Source organism: Budorcas taxicolor, chromosome 5, assembly GCF_023091745.1.
Source record: "Budorcas taxicolor isolate Tak-1 chromosome 5, Takin1.1, whole genome shotgun sequence".
In the NCBI taxonomy this organism is placed as follows: domain Eukaryota; kingdom Metazoa; phylum Chordata; class Mammalia; order Artiodactyla; family Bovidae; genus Budorcas; species Budorcas taxicolor.
This window is the reverse complement of record NC_068914.1, coordinates 39,444,449-39,466,380: the sequence shown is the minus strand read 5'-3', so window position 1 is coordinate 39,466,380 and position 21,932 is coordinate 39,444,449. Positions and strand designations below refer to the sequence as shown.

General features: G+C 44.0%; 1 protein-coding gene across 1 annotated transcript in view; it reads right to left on the bottom strand.

The window, feature by feature from the left end:
• Nucleotides 1–21,932, bottom strand: part of PCNX2 (pecanex 2) — a 304,964-nt gene that overhangs the window by 21,842 nt on the left and 261,190 nt on the right. The window contains exon 28 of the mRNA XM_052640516.1: nucleotides 20,086–20,198. Within this exon, the coding sequence (XP_052496476.1) occupies nucleotides 20,086–20,198 (113 nt within the window). The remainder of the gene's footprint in view (nucleotides 1–20,085; nucleotides 20,199–21,932) is intronic.

Here is a 21,932-nt window from a genome sequence, read left to right as displayed (position 1 = left end):
GGTGACACACCAGATCTTGGAGTGTGGTGGTGGAAGTCTTGGTCAGAGCCGGCCTGCCACATCCATAGGCAGAGTGAGTGTGGAGATGCAGGAAGTCTGGTCCTAGAGCCCTGGAAAGGCTACACTTCTCAGGAGGGAGGCCCGGAGGCCCAGGGAAGAGTCCAGGCCCTTCTGCTTGTCCTCTCTGTGTTTCCGCATGGCACTTTTGGACTATGTGACTCATAATGAAAATTGGATTCTCTCACCATATGGAGAGAGAAAATGACACCAAGTGAAATCTCAAATTGGCTGTTTAGATTTTCAGAGTATACCAGTCTCCCAATCCCACCCTTTTGTGAATGACTAGTGGATGAGGCACAATTTGTTGTTGTTCAGTCGCTAAGTTGTGTCCAACTCTTTGCGACCTCGTGGACTGCAGCACACCGGGCTCCCCTGTTCTTCACTATCACCTGGAGTTTGTTGAAACTCATGTCCATTGAGTTGGTGATATTATCTAATCATCTCATCCTCTGCTGCCCCCATGATAGAGGGGGTTAAAATGAATGACAGAAGGATTTCTCAGCTTTTCCAGGTTTTTATGTTTCTGGGCTTTTCTGCTTTGCCTTCATTTCCTGTGTGTAACTACTACCTGGGTGGAGAGCAGAGAGGCACCCAAGGGACACCTTTCACAGTCCAGGCCCATTACCTTTCGGATCAACACACGGTTCAGGAAAGCGAATCACCCTATATTATGTGGAGGGAAAGAACTGTTCTTAATTCTTTCCCTTTAGGTCCATTAATACACTTGGCAGCCACCTCTCATGAGCCTGGCTTCTAACATCCCTGAGTGGGACTGGGCGGCTACACAAGAAACAACGTCCCTGATAGGATTGGACTGGGACATAATGACCCAGGAAGTGTGTGGAAGACTTTCTGAGGATGGAGCTGAGGAGGCTTTAAACGAGCTGGCTCACCAAGCAAGACTCTGGATTCAACACAGAACATTAGGCCCGCATGTCAGGGAAATAGTTCCGCTGACTGCTATTGGAACACGTGATTGCAAAATGTACCACAATCGTTAACTTCCTTCCAGAACTCCATTGAGAGAGATGCTGAGGCTCAAGGTCAGAGATGACTGTGGGAAACGGGTCTAGGCAGGTGGGGCAGGTGCCAGGGTCTTGAGGAGCCCAGAGCCTTCCAGGAAGAGTTTCAGGAGGCAGCCGTCCTGGACAGGCTGCCCCTACACAGAACAAAGACTTCCTGGGGCTGCCAGCAGTCCTGGGAGGGGAGGGGTGGATGGCAGGGCAAGGATGCAACAGGACAGGGGAAGGGAGGGGAGCTTTAAAACAGTGCAAACTGCTGTCATTGAAAATGGTCCAAAATGCCCCTGTCGTCAGATAGCAGTAGGTACTAAAAAGAGGGCTAAAAGTAGGTGGGGTTTCTTCTAGAAAGGATTAGAAGCATGCCAGGCTGCTAGCACACAGGTTTAGAGAAATCACCCCTCTAGATGTAGGGCTGAGGACAGTGGCAGAGGGAGATGAAAGGACCTGCCGAGATGCCCAGGTAGGTGGCAGAGAAGAGCCAGGCATTCAGCCCATCCTTTGACGGCTTATGCAAGGCAAGCACAGATCTGATTCCCCAGTCTAGAAAACGCCCTTCCACGGGACCTCGATAAATGATTGGAGCCCATTTCAGGCCCCTAATGACAGAATGATAGATGCTTTACTGATCATTTCTATTTTCAGAGGAAAATAACACATTATGAGACTTACTGCTATTACATTAAAAGAAGTCTCAATGCACACACCTATCTATGAAATAGACACAGAATCACGGGGAGAGAGAACAGACTTGTGGTTGCCAAGGGGGAAGGGCATTGGGGGAGGGAAGGACTGGAATTGGGGATTAACAGATGCAAACTAACATATATGTATATATATATATAGAATGGAGAAGCAACAAGGTCCTATTGTATAGCACAGGGAAATATATTCATCATCTTGTGATAAACTATAATGGAAAAGAATACTAAAAAAAAAAGAATGTATAGATGTATAATTGAATGTACATATACACTTTTCTGTACAGCAGAAGTGAATACATTGTAAATGAACTATATGTCAATGAAATTTTTTTTAAAAAATGAGTCTCCATGCAGAAAACAAAGCCTGAATTAGTATTTCACTAGATTGAGGGTACTACCCTTAGACTGTGGGTCATTACTCCTAGTACCTTAAAGATACAGGCATCCTAAATATAAGGTGTTTCATTATCTGCCTTTTATCTTCAGGAGAATAAGGAGGAAGAAGGCAGAGATGTGATGAGCTGGAAAGCTCTGAGGAGAGGAGAGGTCTCCAGGTGGCCCCCACGCATTTCTGACTTGCAGAATCACCAGGCTTTATTCTGTTAAGACTCTACTGAGAGATGACAGGCTCCCACCCCGAGGCCAACAGCTGGAGCAGGGAAACAGGGTTACATCTGAGTTATTCAAGGTTGGCCTTTGTGGGGACTAGAGCAGCCAACACTTGGCCTCTTAGCTTATCTTTATTGATTGAGATTTTCTGCACAAATGTGGTGCCATGTAAGCCGAGGCTCATCTCAATGCCACGGTCCAGTTCTCTGCATGTGGATGTGCGTCTCTAACACATGACTACACTAGGCCCAGGTTTCTTCTGGATTCAGCTTCTGCTCAGAGTCACTCCACGCCCCTATCAGACACCAGCAACCACCAAGCTGAGTCTCTGTGACACTCTGCTTGTACTCACTCCTGTTCTTCCTGGTTCCTGACCCTGTTCCCTATTCTATGATGACATAACCATTGGTGGTGTGTACAAATAAGAGGTTGGGGCCATCAGCACTTAAGCACAGATGTACACAACCTTTCTGGAGTCATTTTCTGGCCTGAAGCTCTGGCTGTTGCTTGCAGCCCTGGCAGAAACTCTAGCTCCATGAAGATTATGCTTTAACGGGTCCCACCCATTTCAGCATCCTCGCCCATCACCTTTCACAGAGCAGTGACAACTTGAGAATGGCCAGATGAAGTGAAGGCTGTTTTCACTCCTGTTTCACTGTTTTACAGCATCTTTCTTTATCCACAGAGGAGTCCTCATGGCTCAAGTCTAGCCAGATGTTGCCTATGACCCCATCCAGCTCAGCCCAGTTCTCACCTGCACCCTCTCTCACTGGCTCTCAGTCCATGGACATTCTGGCTCCCAGGAAATTTCAATATCCAGAAATATCCAGAAACATTCTGGATGTTACAGCTGTAGGGCAGTGCTCCTGGCACCCAGTGGGTAGAGGCCAGGCAGGAACGCCCAGGACAGTCCCCCACAACAAAAAGCCATCCAACCTAAAAGGTGAATAATGCTGCTGCTGAGAAACCTTGCCCATTATGACTGAAGATACAGACTTTAAGTTCTAGACACTGGTTCATTATCTTGGATCCAGTGTTAATGACTCTTGGGATTCAGGTGGGAACAACTCTAATGCTGGGATAGTTTCTGCAGGACTCCCAGTGGACTCCAGAAGGATTGATATGCTCAAGTTAATGTCCAAACAGACTCATATGCTGTATGTTTACAGATGGGCGTCGTGGAGAGCCTTCTGCTGCAGGGCACTGCTGTCCATGGAGCCCTCGGAGAACATATGCGAACAACTGCGATTTGCAGGCTGGGTTCCCATGCTTGCTAGTTAGCAATGGAGATTCTTAGAGAGTGAGTGCTTGGTGGTTTTCTAAGCCAGTATCCTAGCTCAGAGAGCATTCCACTGTGGGGAGGCACCACGCTTCATACATGATTCATTCCTCTGTGGGATTCCCCAACCATGCAACCAGTGACCACTAAAGGAGCTGGAAGTACAGAGAGTAATGCATGCAAGAGGGGATGGTCCTGGGTATCAGTATCCTACTGTCGATAAGCTCTTATTGATCATTGTCCAAAAGCAACTCCTGACAACTAATCTTTGAGTTCTTTAAATATAAGATATATTTTCTTCAGGTGAAAATTACTAAATGTATTTTTTCTGTGGGATGAATAAAAGATCCTCTTCATTGATCTATTTCTCAGAATTCATTCAGATTAAGGCTTTTTTTGTATTTTATTTCAATTTTTTCAGCTTTATTGAGGTGTAATTGACACAATTTTAAAGTATTTAAAAGGTAAAAAAAATTAAAATTATAAAAACAAAATCTTATATACAACTTGAAAGAAAATAAATAAAATGTACATCATGATGATTTGATAAACATTGTGAAGGGCAGATTAAGGCTTTTGGCTTGAGGATTTCAGCTTCCTTTTAAAAGAAGGTTTGAATATAATTTTTAAAAACTCGGGAGAAATAAGAATTTGTGAACTCCTAAAGGTGTGGTTTTGAAAGATTAATGTTTTATGGGTGGAAGTGAGCAGTCTTACTATGTTAAGTACCAGGAAATCTAGTAGTTTGTGTACATGAGAGTATTGTAGATATCTGTATTATTCAAGGGCATCTCAGAATTTTAAGTTACACAAATATTAAAACCACTATATAAAATATTAACACTTCATAAATCAGTAAATCATAAATCAGTGAACATATTGTTTTTTAAAAAGCACCAGCTCTGAGCAACTAGAAGTGAGACAGAAAGGATACCTTACATTTCTCTGGTGGTTTGTGCATTACTGAGTGCTTTCCATTCCATCAGAGTCTACTCCCTGACGTTCAAGCTGGTTTTAGAAAAGGCAGAGGAACCAGAGATCAAATTGCCAACATCCGCTGGATCATCGAAAAAGCAAGAGAGTTCCAGAAAAACATCTACTTCTGCTTTATTGCCTATGCCAAAGCCTTCAACTGTGTGGATCACAATAAACTGTGGAAAATTCTGAAAGAGATGGGAATACCAGACCACCTAACCTGCCTCTTGAGAAATTTGTATGCAGGTCAGGAAGCAACAGTTAGAACTGGACATGGAACAACAGACTGGTTCCAAATAGGAAAAGGAGTACATCAAGGCTGTATATTGTCACCCTGCTTATTTAACTTCTATGCAAGTACATCATGAGAAACGCTGGACTGGAAGAAGCACAAGCTGGAATCAAGATTGCCGGGAGAAATATCAATCACTTCAGATATGCAGATGACACCACCCTTATGGCAGAAAGTGAAGAGGAGCTAAAAAGCCTCTTGATGAAAGTGAAAGAGGAGAGCGAAAAAGTTGGCTTAAAGCTCAACATTCAGAAAACGAAGATCATGGCATCTGGCCCCATCACTTCATGGGAAATAGATGGGGAAACAGTGGAAACAGTGTCAGACTTGATTTTTTGGGGCTCCAAAATCACTGCAGATGGTGACTGCAGCCATGAAATTAAAAGATGCTTACTCCTTGGAAGGAAAGTTATGACCAACCTAGATAGCATATTCAAAAGCAGAGACATTACTTTGCCGACTAAGGTCCATCTAGTCAAGGCTATGGTTTTTCCAGTGGTCATGTATGGATGTGAGAGTTGGACTGTGAAAAAGGCTGAACACCGAAGAATTGATGCTTTTGAACTGTGGTGTTTGAGAAGACTCTTGAGAGTCCCTTGGACTGCAAGGAGATCCAACCAGTCCATTCTGAAGGAGATCAACCTTGGGATTTCTTTGGAAGGAATGATGCTAAAGCTGAAACTCCAGTACTTTGGCCACCTCATGCGAAGAGTTGACTCATTGGAAAAGACTCTGATGCTGGGAGGGATTGGGGGCAGGAGGAGAAGGGGACAACCCAGGATGAGATGGCTGGATGGCATCACGGACTCGATGGATGTGAGTCTGAGTGTACTCTGGGAGTTGCTGATGGACAGGGAGGCCTGGCGTGCTGCGATTCATGGTGTCGCAAAGAGTCGGACACGACTGAGCAACTGAACTGAACTGAACTCCATTCCATCAGCTCAGCTCATTCGCATGGTTGCCTGTATAAGATATAATATTAAAACCCTTTCATTTAAGAGGAAACAGGCCAAAAAGGAGTGTAGAAAGAGGATGAGACAGGTGGGAACAGATATTTAGCATCTCATGCAACACTGAAGGGCTTCCCAGGTGGCCCTAGTAGTAAAGTATCCACCTGCCAATGCAGGAGACCTAAGAGATGTGGGTTTGATCCCTAGGTTGGGAAGATCCCCTGGAGGAAGGCATGGTAATCCACTCCAGTATTCTTGTCTGGAGAATCCCATGGACAGAGGAGCCTGGTGGGCTACAGTCCATGGGGTCACAAAGAGTCAGACACGACTGAAGTGACTTAGCATGCACATGACATTGAAGGAGCACACCTCCCTCCTGCCACCCACCTCTCCAGGAAACACAGAGTCTCTTTAAAAACGTGAAACTGGAGTCATCTTCTTAAAGACCAGCTCAGAGGTTGTATTAGAATGGACTGATTTCTTCAAAGGCTTCAGTTGACCCCACAGTAAAAATAGCATGAATGTGTAAGTCTTGAACTATCCCCCACCTCACCCTCCTGAGGCTGGTGACAAGCTATTTTCCAAGGTTTAAATCGGTGTATGGTTTCCCTGGTGGCTCAGATGGTAAAGAATCTGCCTGCAAGGTGGCAGACCTTGGCTCAATCCCTGGGTCAGGAAGATCCCCTGGAGAAGGGAATGGCAACCCACTCCAGTATTCTTGCCTGGAGAATCCCATGGACAGAGGAGCCTGGCAGGCTGCAGTCCATGGGGTCACAAAAGAGTCCGACACAACCTAGCGACTCAACAACAAAAGCGCCTGCCTCATTCTCTTTCATGCTCCGAGAGAGAATGAAATGTGTGAACTCGTGTCAAGCACTTAGCACTGTTCCCAGAACCCACGGAGCGCATCCTCAGTGTTCACTACGATCATTATTCTGATTTTCACTGAACTGGAATGTCCAGGCAATATAGCCATCAGATATAAACAAAAGACATTTATCTTGTAGAAACTCAGATAATCATTGGAGAGCAATCACATGGTGAAAGAATATCAGGGATGTGGTTTCAACCAAATGCCAGCTGTAATGAGAAATAATAATTCCCAAGTGAGAAGTAGTTAAAAGACAAGATTCGATGAAAAGCTTTTTAAAAGTATGTTTGGCTTCATGACGTTTTAGTACTTCTGGGCCTCTATATCAATGGGATCAACTGTTATTATCTGGTGAAAGATGCTTCTGGAGGCTGCTGGACTGGGAGCAGGCTGGCTGTGGAAGAAACAACCTCCTGGCAACTGCTCAGAATGAAAATAGATTTCCAGAACCGGCTCCCAGTGATTCTAAGCTGGCGTGTGTGAGATGGGGTCTTAGGTCTGTATTCTGGCCAAGATCCCCAAGTGATTCTGGGGCATAGGGAGGTCTGAGACTCAGGGGACCAGAACCTGGATGCTTCCTTAAGACGTCCAGACATTTCAGAGAAGCGATGGAGTGGGAGCTCGGCGCAGGACCTGTGCCCCAGACTGGGGTAAGAGAAGGTTTTCCCACAGAGGGGGATTATTAATGGCTCTTTTCTTTGTATTTTCTCTCTCTTTGCTGAAGTTCTCACTGTGTTCTTCCATTCTTTTCCTGATTTCAGTGAGCATGTTTGACTGTTACTTGAAACTATCTGCTGCATTGATTATTTCAGTTTCATTTAATTCATTTCCTGGGGTTTGTCTTCTTTCATTTGAAAGATATTCCTTTGTTTCATTTTTGCCTATCAGGTTTTTTTGGGGGGAGGGGGGTTAAATTATTTTTTTTAATTAGAGTATAATTAATTTACAATGGGTTATTTCAAGTGTACAAAAATGATTCAACTATATGTGTGTGTGTGTGTGTGTGTGTGTGTGTGTGCTCAGTCATGTCCAACTCTTTGTAGCCCCACGACTGTAGCCCTCCAGGCTCCTCTGTCCATGAGATTCTCCAGGTAACAACACTGGAGTGGGTTGCCACTTGTAGCTCCACAGGATCTTCCCAACTCAGGGATCAAACCCATGTCGCTTGTGTCTCCTGCATTGGCAGGCAGATTCTTTACCGCTGCACCACCTGGGAAGCCCATATCTGTGTGTGTGCATATATATGCATATATATTCTCTTTCAGATTCTTTTCCATTATATTCAACTCTCTCTGCTTGTTTCTATGTATTAGGTACATCAACTACATCTCTTGACCTTGAAAATGTGACCTTATGTAGCAGGTGTCCATTGGCCCAACGGCACAGCTCCCCCAGGTCACCAGAGCAGAGTATCCTGTGGGCTGAATGCACCTCCTGTTGTGGCTCGGTCATGATTGCTATGGGTGTCTGATGGGTGGTGCTTGGCTCCAGGTTGGCTGTTTTGAGGCCTGGTTGTTACTGCTCTGGGTATGGTGATATACAGGGCAAGACTCCTGGGATGGGAGCTGCTTTGAGGGGGCTGTTGGCAGGTTGGGCAAGGCTGGTCCTCAGAGGACCCCAGGACAGTGTGCATGGTGTTAGCTAAGTAGCAGAGAATGACAGAAATGACATCAGCCAGCACCTGGTGAGCAATGTGGAAGCAGAGGGGGAAAAGGCACAGGCCAACACTTCTGTCCCCTGAGAAAGTCCCACCAGATCCCTTCCACTCAGCATATGTCCTGAAATTAATCAGTGAATCTTCTTGGATGATCCAGGTGTTCTCTCTGTGCTGGGACACAGAGCAAGTGAGTGTGTGCACAAGCACAAACAAGAGGTGAATCTTGGTTTCCCACAACTCTCGGGCTCTCCTGAATGTAAAATCTTGATGCTGATTTTTGAGCTTCCAACTTGGAGGAGGTCGCCATTAACCCCACCATAGAGCCACCAGAACTCACACAGGACTGAGGAAACAGACTCTTGGAGGGCACAAACAAATCCTTGTGCACACCAGGACCCAGGAGCAGTGACCCCACAAGAGACTGACCTCGACTTGCCCGTTAGTGTCCAGGAGTGTCTGGCAGAGGCGTGGGTCGGCGGTGGCCTGCTGCAGGGTTGGGGGCACTGAGTGTAGCAGTGTGTGCATGGGACCTTTTGAAGGAGGTCACCACTATCTTCATTACCTCCACCATAGTTTGGTCCCAGGTCAAATAACGGGGAGGGAACACAGCCCCACCCATCAACAGAAAACTGGACTAAAGATTTACTGAGCATGGCCCTACCCATTAGAACAAGACCCAGTTTCCCCCTCAGTCAGTCTCTCCCATCAGGAAGCTTCCATATGCCTCTTATCCTTCTCCATCAGAGGGCAGACAGACTGAAAACCACAATCACAGAAAACTAACCAATCTGGCCACATGGATCACAGCCTTGTCTAACTCAGTGAAACTATGAGCCATGCCATGTAGGGCCACCCAAGACAGACGGGTCATGGTGGAGAGTTCTGACAAAACTGGAGAAGGGAATGGCAAACCACTTCAGTATTCCTGCCTTGAGAACCCCATGAACAGTATGAAAAGGCAAAAAGATAGGACACTGAAAGATGAACTCCCCAGGTCGGTAGGTGCCCAATATGCTACTGGAGATCAGTGGAGAAACAACTCCAGAAAGAATGAAGAGACGGAGCCAAAGCAAAAGCAACACCCAGTTGTGGATGTGACTGGTGATGGAAGCAAAGTCCGACGCTGTAAAGAACAATACTGCACAGGAACGTGGAATGTCAGGTCCATGAATCAAGGCAAATTGGAAGTGGTCAAACAGCAGATGGCAAGAGTGAACCTTGACATTTTAGGAATCAGCGAACTAAATGAACTGGAATGGGTGAATTTAACTCAGATAATTATATCTACTACTGTGGGCAAGAACCCCTTAGAAGAAATGGAGTAGCCATCATAGTCAACAAAAAAGTCCAAAATGCAGTACTTGGACATAATCTCAAAAATGCCAGAATGATCTCTGTACGTTTCCAGGGCAAACCATTCAATATCACGGTAATCCAAGTCTATCCCCTGACCAGCAATGCTGAAGAAGCTGAAGTTGAACAGTTCTATGAAAACCTACAAGACCTTCTAGAACTAACACCCAAAAAAGATGTCCTTTTCATTATAGTGGACTGAAATACAAAAGTAGGAAGTCAAGAAACACCTGGAGTAACAGGCATATTTGGCCTTGGAGTACGAAATGAATCAGGGCAAAGGCTAATAGAGTTTTTCCAAAAGAATGGACTGGTCATAGCAAACACCCTTTTCCAACAACACAAGAGAAGACTACAAATGGACATCAACAGGTGCTCAATACCAAAGTCAGATTGATTATATTCTTGTCAGCCCAAGATGGAGAAGCTCTATACAGTCAGCAAAAACAGGACTGGGAGCTGACTGTGGCTCTGAGCATGAACTCCTTGTTGCCAAATTCAGACTTAAATTGAAGAAAGTAGGGGAAACCACTAGACTGTTCAGGTATGACCTAAATCAAATCCCTTACAATTATATAGCAGAAGTGACAAATAGGTTCAAGGGATTAGATCTGATAGAGTGCCTGAAGAACTATAGACGGAGGTTCGTGACATTGTACTGGAGGCAGTGATCAGACCATCCCCAAGAAAAAGAAATGCAAAAAGGCAAAATGGTTGCCTGAGGAGGCCTTACAAATAGCTGTGAAAAGAAGAGAAGTGAAAAGCAAAGGAGAAAAGGAAAGATATACCCATTTGAATGCAGAGTTCCAAAGAATAGCAAGGAGCGATAAGAAAGCCTTCCTCAGAAATCAATGCAAAGAAATAGAAGAAAACAATAAAATGGTAAAGACTGAGATCTCTTCAAGAAGATTAGAGATACCTAGGGAACACTTTATGCAAAGATGGGCACAATAAAGGACAGAAATAGTATGGACCTACCAGAAGCAGAAGATATTAAGACGAGGTGGCAAGAATACACAGAAGAACTGTACAAAAAAGATCTTCATGACATAGATAATCACGATGATGTGATCACTCACCTAGAGCCAGACATCCTGGAATGTGAAGTCAAGTGGGCCTTGGAAAGCATCACTACGAACAAAGCTAGTGGAGGTGATGGAATTCCAGTTGAGCTGTTTCAAATCCTGAAAGATGATGCTGTGAAAGTGCCACACCCAATATGCCAGCAAATTGGGAAAACTCAGCAGTGGCCACAGGACTGGGAAAGGTCATTTTTCATTCTAATCCCTAAGAGCAATGCCAAAGAATACTCAAACTATCACACAACTGCACTCATCTCAACACTAGCAAAGTAATGCTCAAAATTCTCCAAGCCAGGCTTCAGCAATACATGAACCATGAACTTCCAGATGTTCAAGCTGGATTTAGAAAAGGCAGAGGAACCAGAGATCAAATTGCCAACATCCACTGGATCATCAAAAAAGCAAGAGAGTTCCTGAAAAAACATCTACTTTTGTTTCGTTGACTATGCCAAAGCCTTTGATTGTGCGGATCACCACTAACTGTGGAAAATTCTTAAAAAGGTGGGAATACAAGAGCACCTGACCTGCCCCCTGAGAAATCTGTATGCAGGTCAAGAAGCAACAGTCAGAACTGAAAATGGAACAGACTGGTTCCATTTTGGGAAATGAGTATGTCAAGGATGTATACTGTCACCCTGCTTATTTAACTTATATGCAGAGTACATCATGAGAAATGCTGGACTGGATGAAGCACAAGCTGGAATCAAGACTGCCAGGAGAAATATCAATAACCTCAGATATGCAGATGACACCACCCTTATGGCAGAAAGTAAAGAAGAACTAAAGAGCTTCTTGATGAAAGTGAAAGAGGAGAGTGAAAAAGTTGGCTTAAAGTTCAACATTCAGAAAACTAAGATCATGGCATCTGGTCCCATGACTTCATGGCAAATAGATGGAGAAACAATGGAAACAGTGACAGACTTTATTTTTTTGAGCTCCAAAATCACTGCAGATGGTGACTACTGCTATGAAATTAAAAGACACTTGTTCCTTGGAAGAAAAGTTATGACCAACCTAGACAGCATATTCAAAAGCGGAGATATTAGTTTGCCAACAAAAGTCCGTCTAGTCAAAGCTATGGTTTTTCCAGTTGTCATGTATGGATGTGAGAGTTGGACTATAAAGAAAGCTGAATGCCTGATGAATCGATGCTTTTGAACTGTAGTGTTGGAAAAGCCTCTTGAGAGTCCCTTGGACAGCAAAGATATCCAACCAGTCCATCCTAAGGGAAATCAGTCCTGAATATTCATTGGAAGCTCTGATGCTGAAGCTGAAACTGCAATACTTTGGCCACCTGATGCGAAGAACTGACACATTGAAAAGACCCTGATGCAAGGAAAGTTTGAAGGCGGGAGGAGAAGGGGACGACAGAGGATGAGATGGCTGGATGGCATCACTGACTCAATGGATATGAGTTTGAGTACACTCTGAGTTGAGTTGGTGATGGACAGGGAAGCCTGGGGTAGTGCAATCCATAGGGTAACAGAGTTGGACATGACTAAGTGACTGAACTGAACTGAACCCCAGTCTGTCAGACAAACCTCAGTCTTGTCTGCAGGATGATCCAATATGACATCTGGCCCTAACGTGGGGACTCATATCCAGTAGAAGATGGAGAAGGGAAACTGAGATGATGTATAGGATTCCTGAATAACACTGCTTTCCTCAGTCCACTCTGGGTGGGAGGGGTGGGGGTATGGTTGATGTGACCTCAGACTGTGACACTGACCTCTTGCCACAAGGTCATCTTTCAGGGCTCTCAGCCTCTAGCACAGACATCATTATTTCCCTGTCATTTTTCAAGCTCACATTTATCTTGACCTGTTCTATCCTCTCTGTTGTTGTTCAGTTGCTCAGCCATGCCTGACTCTTGGTGACCCCATGGACTGCAGCACACCAGGTCTCCCTGTCCTTCACTGCTTCCTGGAGTTAGCTTAAACTCATATCCACTGAGTCGATGATGCCATCCAACCATCACATCCTCTGTTGCCCCCTCCTCCTCCTGCCCTCTATCCTCTTAGAAGCCTATGTATTCTTAGAGCCAGTAAAATTTCTTCTTCGAGCAAACATGATGCTGGTGTAAAGTGCAGCTACCTTCTCACTTTTATCTCTATAAACAGACATCAACTAGGATCTACTCATCCCCTCTAATTTACTGGAAGGCAGTCACCAAGCTGTCTTTTAGCCCCTGGGGTCAGTGAAACTATTTTGACTTCCTCCTAAAATATGCCTTTATATATGTATGCTTTTATTCAGTAGGAGACACAGTTCTACAAAGGAGAAAGGCCCCAAACTCCAAATTAAAACCGTTATCAGCTTTTGCTTGTCACATCCTTATTAACTCATTCTACTTCCCTAACATATGGATATTTTACTTGAAGACATTTTATATACTTGTAGTCCTTTGCTTACTTGCATTCGGTTTAAGCTGATTCTCAACTTACTCTTTCTCTCTAACTTGGCATGCACATGCTTTTATTCCTTGAGGATAGCCTGTCAAAGCTATGTCACTGTTGTGAAGTTAAAATATGTCCCCCAGAAGCCCATCAAATGAGCAGAGCTTGTGACTGCTGCTAGGCTGCTGTGTAGGACTTACCTGGGGAATCAGTGTTCAAAAATCACCTTTTACTCCTTAACATTAAATATGTGAGGATGGTATTGTTTGTTTGGTCTCAGACAGTACACTTAAGAGTCTACTCTTGAGTTAAAATTTTATGGGGATAAAGTATGTGCACACACACACACAGATCATGAGACACTCCTACTTTGAATATATAATAAAGCTATACTGAATGAAATATTAGCAAAGCAAATTCATCATTGCATAAAAATAATGCATCATGACCAAACAGAGCTTATCTCAGAATTATAAGGATGTTTTAATGAAGAAATTAGTTAATATTACCAATTACATTAATATTAGTTTGGCTAAAAAGTATGCTCAGTTAGTGAATATATTGTTTAATAAAGCTCTTGGTGAAAATGAAAAATGTGTCTTGGTACTTAAATCTGAATAAACTTTTTCGCCCATCTAATAGATTTAAGAAGGATAATTTCATCTGAATGTAAGCCCTCAAATTTTCAAAGAATTCATCATCCTTTCCTGATAAAAAGCCTTAGCAATCAAGGAAGAGACAGAAATTCCTAACCTGATAAAAATTGTCTATTAGAAGCCTGAAACAAGCTTATTTTTTTTATGCTAAAATTTGACATTTATGCCCATGAATGTCTGGATTAATGTGAGGATGCTGTGCTGAACAGAACAATGGCCCATCAAACATGTCCATGTCCTACTCTCTGGAACCTGTGGATATGTTATCTTACAGGGCACAAAGAATTTTCCAGATGTGATTAAATTGAGCACTTTAATTTAAAGGGGGAGATTTTCCTGGATTATCTGGGAGGACCCAGTGTAATCATAAGGACCCTCATATGTAAAAGGGAGAAGTAGGTAAGACAGAGTTTGCTGGAGAGAGAGACTGGAAGATGCTACACAGATGGCTGGGAAGATGGAGGACGGGGTGGTAAGGATGTAGGCAGCCTGTTGAGCAGGGGACGGATTCTTCCCGCAGAGCCTCCAGAAGGCACGAAGCTCTGCTGACACCTGGGTTTTAGCCTAGTGACACCTGTTTTGCACTTTCAACCTCCAGAACTGTAAGATCACTAGTTTATGTTGTTGTAAGCCACCTAATGTGTGGTAAGTTGTTACAGTAGCAATTGGAAACTAACACAGATGCCCACCTCCACTTGGAGGTCACAGCCAGTGTAACAAGAATTGAGTTATGTTTATCGGAAAAGAAAAGGCAAAACTGTCATTATTTGCAGATATGTCTTTCCAGCGGAAAATCAAATAGGATTAATAGAAATAACATTGTTTAAAGATTTTTTAAATGTGGTTCATTTTTAAAGTTTTTATTGAATTTATTACAATACTGCTTCTGTTTCATGTTCTGGTCTTTTGGCTGTGCAGTATGTGGGATCTTAGTTCTCCAACCAGGGATGGAATCTGCACCCTCTGAATTTTAAGGTGACGTCTTAACCACTGGACCATCAGGAAAGTGCCACTGAAACAATAGGCTTATAAGAGAGTTCAGTAAGAGGTGCCCGGAATGAGACCAATATGAAAAAAGAAATAACTTTCCTGTAAACCAGCAATAGCCATTAGAAAATGTGATAGGGACAAAAAGAGTCTATTCATGGTCACAATAAAACTATAAAATATCTAGGATCAAATCTTTCAAGTATTACAAATCTCCATAAAATTATAAACTGCTACTGAGAGAAACTTAAAAAACTGAATGATTCCAGAGACAGTATATTATTGACTAATGTCCATTTACTTCTTAGGCTAATCTGTAAATTTAATACAATCTAAATCAAAATTCCAGCTGAGGTTTTTATAAAATGTGAGGTCTAATTTCACCTGAGAAGGGATGTCCCTGGTGGTCCAGTGGTTAAGACTCCACACTCCCCATGCAGGGGCCTGGGTTTGATCCCTGGTTATGAAACTAGATCCTGCATGCCACAACTAAGACCCAGCACAGCTAAATAAATACATAAATAAATATTTTAAAATAAAATAAATGTCACCTGAGGAGAAAATGAGGCACAGCAGCCCCACCATAAAGACAAGAGCACCTTGACAGAAAGCATTTAACACATATTAATATCTTGATATGAGAATAGCTTCTAAAAACCAGTAAGTACCTCATGGAAATTAAAGAGTGTCTTGATGAGGGTGAAAGAGGAGAGTGAAAAAGCCAGCTTAAAACTCAATATTATAAAAACTAAGATTGTGGCATCCGGTCCCATGACTTCTGACAAATAGAAAGGGAAAAGGTGGAAGTAGTGACTGATTTCCTCTTCTTGGGCTCTAAAATCACTGCAGATAGTGACTGCAGCTGTGAAATTAGAAGACGATTGCTCCTTGGCAGGAAAGCTATGACAAAGCTAGACAGGGTGTTAAAAAGCAAAGACATCACTTTGCCGACAAAGGTCCATACAGGCAAGGCTGTGGATTTTCCAGTAGTCGTGAACAGATGAGAGAGTTGGACCATAATGGAGGCTGAGCGCCAAAGAATTGATGCTTTTGAACTGTGGTGCTGGAGAAGACTCTTGAGAGTCCCTTGGACAGCTCAGAGATCAATTTTAAAGAAACCAGCCAATTTTAAAGAAAATCAACCTTGAATACTTGTTGAAAGGATGGATGCTGAAGCTGAAGCTCCAATTCTTTGGCCATCTGATGCAAAGAGCTGACTCATTGGAAAAGGCCCTGACGCTGGGGAAGATTTGAAGGCAGGAGAAGAGGGCAACATAGGATGAGATGGTTGGATGGCATCACCTATTCAATGGACATGACTTGGGCAAACTTTGGCAGATGGTGAGGGACAGGCAAACCTGGCATGCTTCAGTCCATGGGGGTCACAGAGTCAGACACGATTTGGCAACTGAACAACAGTAACAACCTCACAGAAGTGGATAAAATGTACACATGGGCAGGCACTTCACAGAAAAAAAAATGACCAGTAAATCTTTAAAAAGAGTCTTACCTTCTCTATTAATTATGGACATGCAAATTCAGATAAGAATGAGATGACTTTTTTTTTTACCCATTAGGCTAGACAAATTAAAAAAGATTAACTATTCAGTGTTAGTCAAGTTATGGCAAAATATTCATGGTGAGGATAGAAATTGGGGCAGTTTTGGAAAGCAGTTTGACTATATCCATAGAAATTTATGTTTAAAAAATTTTTTTGAGCTCTGAAACCACTTTTCACAAGCAAAACCATTTCCTGAATGAACTCTAGCTCAGGGAAAAGCAGAGCACAGCTGTTTGGTTGGAGTGGAGGTGGGGACCCTGCTCCAAGCCCCCCCTCACTCTGTGCCCCTCCCCGCCCCCCACAATACCTCCACATACATCAGAACCTCGTGGACTTACACTCCAACCCCCAGCCCAGGGCAGCGTCTAACATATATCTTTAGTACATCAAGGACCGAAATGAAAATGCATTGTACGATTTTATTACAGTACGGGACCGCTCAGTGGAGTGAATCAGCCTCAGATAATCAAATCTTTCCCTAGAATACCATGAGTATTACTCCCAGACTTATCTCATCACTGTGTTTGGAACAAGCAGAGCTGACATGGAGTATGAGAAGCTTTTTGAAACAAAGAAAAATTCCATCAAAACAAGGTTGACAAAGCAGCTGCTAGGCATGGTGCTCAATCAAGGAAAAAATAAATAAACCAGACCGAGCAAGAAACACCTGGATCAGAAATATTGGAACAAGCCACACAAACAAGATCGAAGAAGTCTGAAAATATGTTGGATGGGAATGGAAAAAGGGAAATCGCTGAAGCATTTTATTTGCAACTTGTAAAGAAAATTTTTTTTTGAGATTAATGCATTTAAAGAAAATTTTTAATTCATTAAAAAAAAAAAAAAACTTTCCATCGATCCAAAAAAAGATGCTTGGGTGCTATAAATGTATGAAGATTCATTTTGTGATATAGAGCCTTGAATCTTCTGAAGCCCTTCTCGAAGAGTACTTCCTATTTACAATATTTATAGTAGGTTGTTTTACACAGCTCACAAAGGTGCCTTCTGCTAGACTCTCAGTCTTTGAATTCAGTCCCAGATGACCACAAAGGGAATTGCCTGCATCTAGTATGAGGCTTCCCAGGTGGCGCTAGTGGTAAAGAACCCACCTGCCAATGCAGGATACATAAGAGATGTGAGTTTGATCCCTGGGTCAGGAAGATCCCCTGGAGGAGGGCATAGCAACCCACCCCAGTGTTCTTGCCTGGAGAATCCCACGGACAGAGGCTCTCTTGGGGTACAGTTCATAGCGCTGGATATGATGGAAGCAACTTAGCGCAGCACACAGTATGAGGCTGGGTCAGGTAGGAGGGAAGAGAGGGGGTAGAAGCAGGCCAGTTCTCCCCCAGAGTATTTTCTAGAACAGGCCAACACAATAATCAGTGAGCACTTCTCCCCTATGAAGAAATCGTAAAATTCTGAGGTGTGGGTGCTGAAAGACTAGTTGTCGTGAATCCTACCTGCCGCAGTTCTCACCTTTTCCTCTCCAGAGAAGGGTGAGGGCCTGCCAGCCACACCACTTCACCCCTTACCACTGCACACACGTCTGGGATGACATCTGCCCATGGCTCACCACTGGGGATGACTCAGCTACCCGCTGCGGGAAGGGCATTCCGAAGTCCCCTCAGAACTGTTTATACAATGGCCCCTCCTTGTGAGGATTGTTAAACAAGCACATAAGTGGATTTTGCCCTTAAGAAGCTTGTCGTACCTAATAACCCCCAAACGCACTCAAGTAGAGTATCAAAAGGACCCCTTTGCAGAACACAGGTTCAGCAATACAACTCAGAAATCTTGAAGAAAGCCCAAGTAAAGGAGAAACCATTACACAGAAGAGCGCTTTCTTTTTAAGCTCCCTGGATCTGCATGATTCTCAGCTTTGGCTGCACGCTGATGCACCCAAGGGACCATAAAAGGTCCTGTTGCGTGGTCCACCTGCAGGGGTCTTGACATGATGACTCTGCCCTTTGGTAGGGCTCAGGCATCAGGATATTTACAAGACCCTTGGGAGACTAATGTGCACCAATCAAGATGCCTTTAATGGACAGGCAGAATCCAGAACATCTGGCCCACAGTGCTAAATACCAAACGGGCAGTCTATGAAATGGCCACTGACTTGGGTGATGAGAAGGCGACTAATGAAATTCACAGGCGCTGTTTCCCTGGAGAAGGAAATGGAGGGGGTGGGGTTGGGGGGGGCAATGAGTACAACTTCATTTGTGATTCAAGTTCAAGGGCTTGTTTGTGAAGGCAAGACCTGAGGGGTAGAAGGTGAAGGAGGGTCAACAGGCCAGGAGAGAATTGAAAATTAAACTCAAAATAGTTTTGTTGTTTAAGAAGAGAAACCTGGGCTACTAACATACAATGGGGCAAGATCCAGCAGAAAGAGAGTGAAAAATCGGGAGAAGCAACATCCAGTCATCAAAGCCCCATAGAGTCAGGGCAGTGTAGGCTCTGGACTAAAGCACAGAAGTAACCATTTCCTTTTTTGGGGGAAAAAAAAAAAAAAACAGGGGAGGAGAACTAACATTTTTTTGAACATTAATTCTGCTGAATATCATAGGCACTTCATACGTATGAAATGAAATATCTCCTGCTATACTGGCGTGCAAGAAATGTCATAGCTATCCACAGTTCCAGCCTCCAGATATGAATTTCTGAGCCATGCTGACGAGCAGCACCACTTCCTAAAGGAGGAACTTGAGAAAGTCACAGTCATCAGCAGTTACAGCCCTCGCGGGGCTGGTGGTAAAGAATTCCCCTGCCAATGCAGGAGACATAAGAGACACAGGTTTGATTCTTGGGTTGGGAAGATTCCCTCCTTCAGGAGGACAGCATGGCACCCCACTCTAGTATTCTTGCCTGGAGAATCCCATGGACAGAGGAGCCTGGTGGGCTCACAAAGAGTCAAACACGACTGAAGCGATTTAGCACGCCTGCACCCAAGTGTGAGCTGGTGAGCCCTAAGGGAATTCAAGCAAGAGAAGAATACCTCTGTAAAATACCTCTATAAAATGCAGGATGCTGGCCCCAGACAGCTGAGATGCATATGAAAGAAATGACTCTAATAATCCCAGACTCTTGCATCTTTCCGTACATAGAAGAACACTAAATTCCTTAATCTGATATCTGGTTTTCCTTACTTAACAATAATGTTTGATGTGCAGGCTACCAGCCCCCTTTGTTGCCAACTTGTATATAGCCTGACTCCCTCTTCTGCCTCCTCAGAGAGCTTCTCAGGGCTACTGAGATGCCGTCCCCTGGGCCCAGTGTCCTAAACATTCCCACCAAATAAAACATTCGCTACTTTCAAGTTGTGACTGATTTTTCAGTTGACATATGCATGATTTCATTTAATCTCCCCCCCAAATTTGCAAAGACTCTTGTAACATAGAAGGCCCTATGCTTAGAATTCCAGGGTTTTGACTGGTCCTTATTAATACCACATCCACATTTAATACCCCAAAAGATCACCATGATCAAAAAGTCTTCTCACAGGTCCAACATGATTTATTAGAGAGAGAACGCTCTGGAAGAAGTAGAGGCAGTCCAACTTTAAAGAAAATGATGGACAAAAGTCTGTCCAGCACATAAAATGCCAACTGATGTCTGTACCAGCTGTCTCCCCGGGTACCTGAGGGCCATGTTGTGAGCTGCGGTGCCCAGAGCTCTCCTCCCCAGGATGCAGAGTGCGAAGGACAGAGTCACCAGAGGAGAGTCCTCGTCACTTTCTAGGGGCTTCGAGGGCTGGAAGAGCAAAGACGTCCATTCAGCTTTCATGTGGGGCCTGGCATGCACTTACACAGAACCTCAAACGCAGAGGTCTTCCACGAGGCAGCCACCATGGTCACCTGGGTCCCCCCACAGTGACCCAAAGGATGGTAAACTCTGCTTCCTGAGGCAGTTTCTCTGGAGGTTGGACATAGAAACACATTTAAATGGGGAAGTTACTTTAGGGAAATAAAGGGGCTAACATGTGGCTTGTCGGCCTAGTTTCCTGGAATTGTGAATACGCCACCTTGGGTCAGGAAGATGGTCAGAACTCACAGTCAAATGAAAGTAAAAGTCACTCAGTCATGTCTGACTCTTCGTGACCCCATCCACAGTAGCCCACCAGGCTCCTCTAGGCATGGGATTCTCCAGGCAAGAATATTGGAGGGGGTGGCCATTCCCTTCTCCAGGGGATCTTCCTGACCGAGGGATCAAACCCATGTCCCCTGCATTGCAAGCAGATTCTCTACTGTCTGAGCCACCAAATGAATTTGCACCTTAATCCTGTCCAGTGCAGGGGGACAGGTACACCAGCAGAAATAGAAGTATAGGAATCAAGTGCAAATGAGGGTTTTCTGTTCCCTCTATAACGAGGAGCCCACTGAACGGACCATAAGCCCACAATTAACAATTAAATGAAGTGGTTCATCCAAGCTTAAGAAGAGGAGCAGGGGAAGATGCAGAAGGAACTTAAAAGTTAAAATGTCTTTTGCAAGCAAAGCAAGATAATTTCATTTTTATGAGCTAGCTGAGGAAAGAGGAGTGCCCTCATTGTGGGGTTAGCCAGGATCAGCAGTAGATTCTTGACTATTTCGGCCACCCGCGGAAGCTCCGCATGGGTTAAAATCTCAGCACATGTTCTCCAGGCTGCGTCTGGAGGACCGACTCTGCCACCGACTCTCTCCCACCTGCTTTCAATCACTCATGAAAGGTCAAGGACCTGGGCTAGTGTCAGAACTTGGCTTACCAGTTCACATAGCACACTTCATCAACTGAGAAGGCAGTTTTCAACTTGGATCTACCATCTCCTTCAACAACACATCATGAGAAGCTTTCCAAATCCTGAGAAGCAGAGATAACAAACTCCTTCCACTGGCCTCCCTCCCCTTTCTCCTCCTGCCTGCTTTCTTGTCTTTCTTTTATAAGATGTCATTTCCGTTTCTTCCATTTCTAAGAGGCTGTATTCATCTTCAGAAGCATCCTCAGCATGTGAGCAGCAAAGCACAGACACACAGCCAAAACTACCGAAGTAGCTTGGACCAATCTGATTGCTAAACAGAATGGGCTTGTCCACAATTCAATAGGTTTAGTAAATCCTCTGCATTTCAGCCCATATATACTCTGTTCAGAAATCTCAAAAAGAAACTCTAAACAAAGAAGTGTCCAGAGTTTTAAAGCCATGAGCGAGGCTTAGCACTGTACCAACTCTGAGCACACTAGAAAGGAAAATGTACTTTCAAGGTGCCTTTCTTGGAGACATGATATATGAATTTTTCCATTTCCTTTTGTTTAACTGCTAAATAAACATTTGTCCAAACACAGTGTCCTTTCTCTCCTCTATTTCGTTATAGCCTACCAGGCCTTCCTTGGTGGCTCAGATGGTAAAGAATCTGCAGCCGTGCGAGAGACCTGGGTTTGATCCCCGGGTTGGGAAGATCCCCTGGAGAAGGAAATGGCTATCCACTCCAGTATTTTTGCTTGGAGGATCCC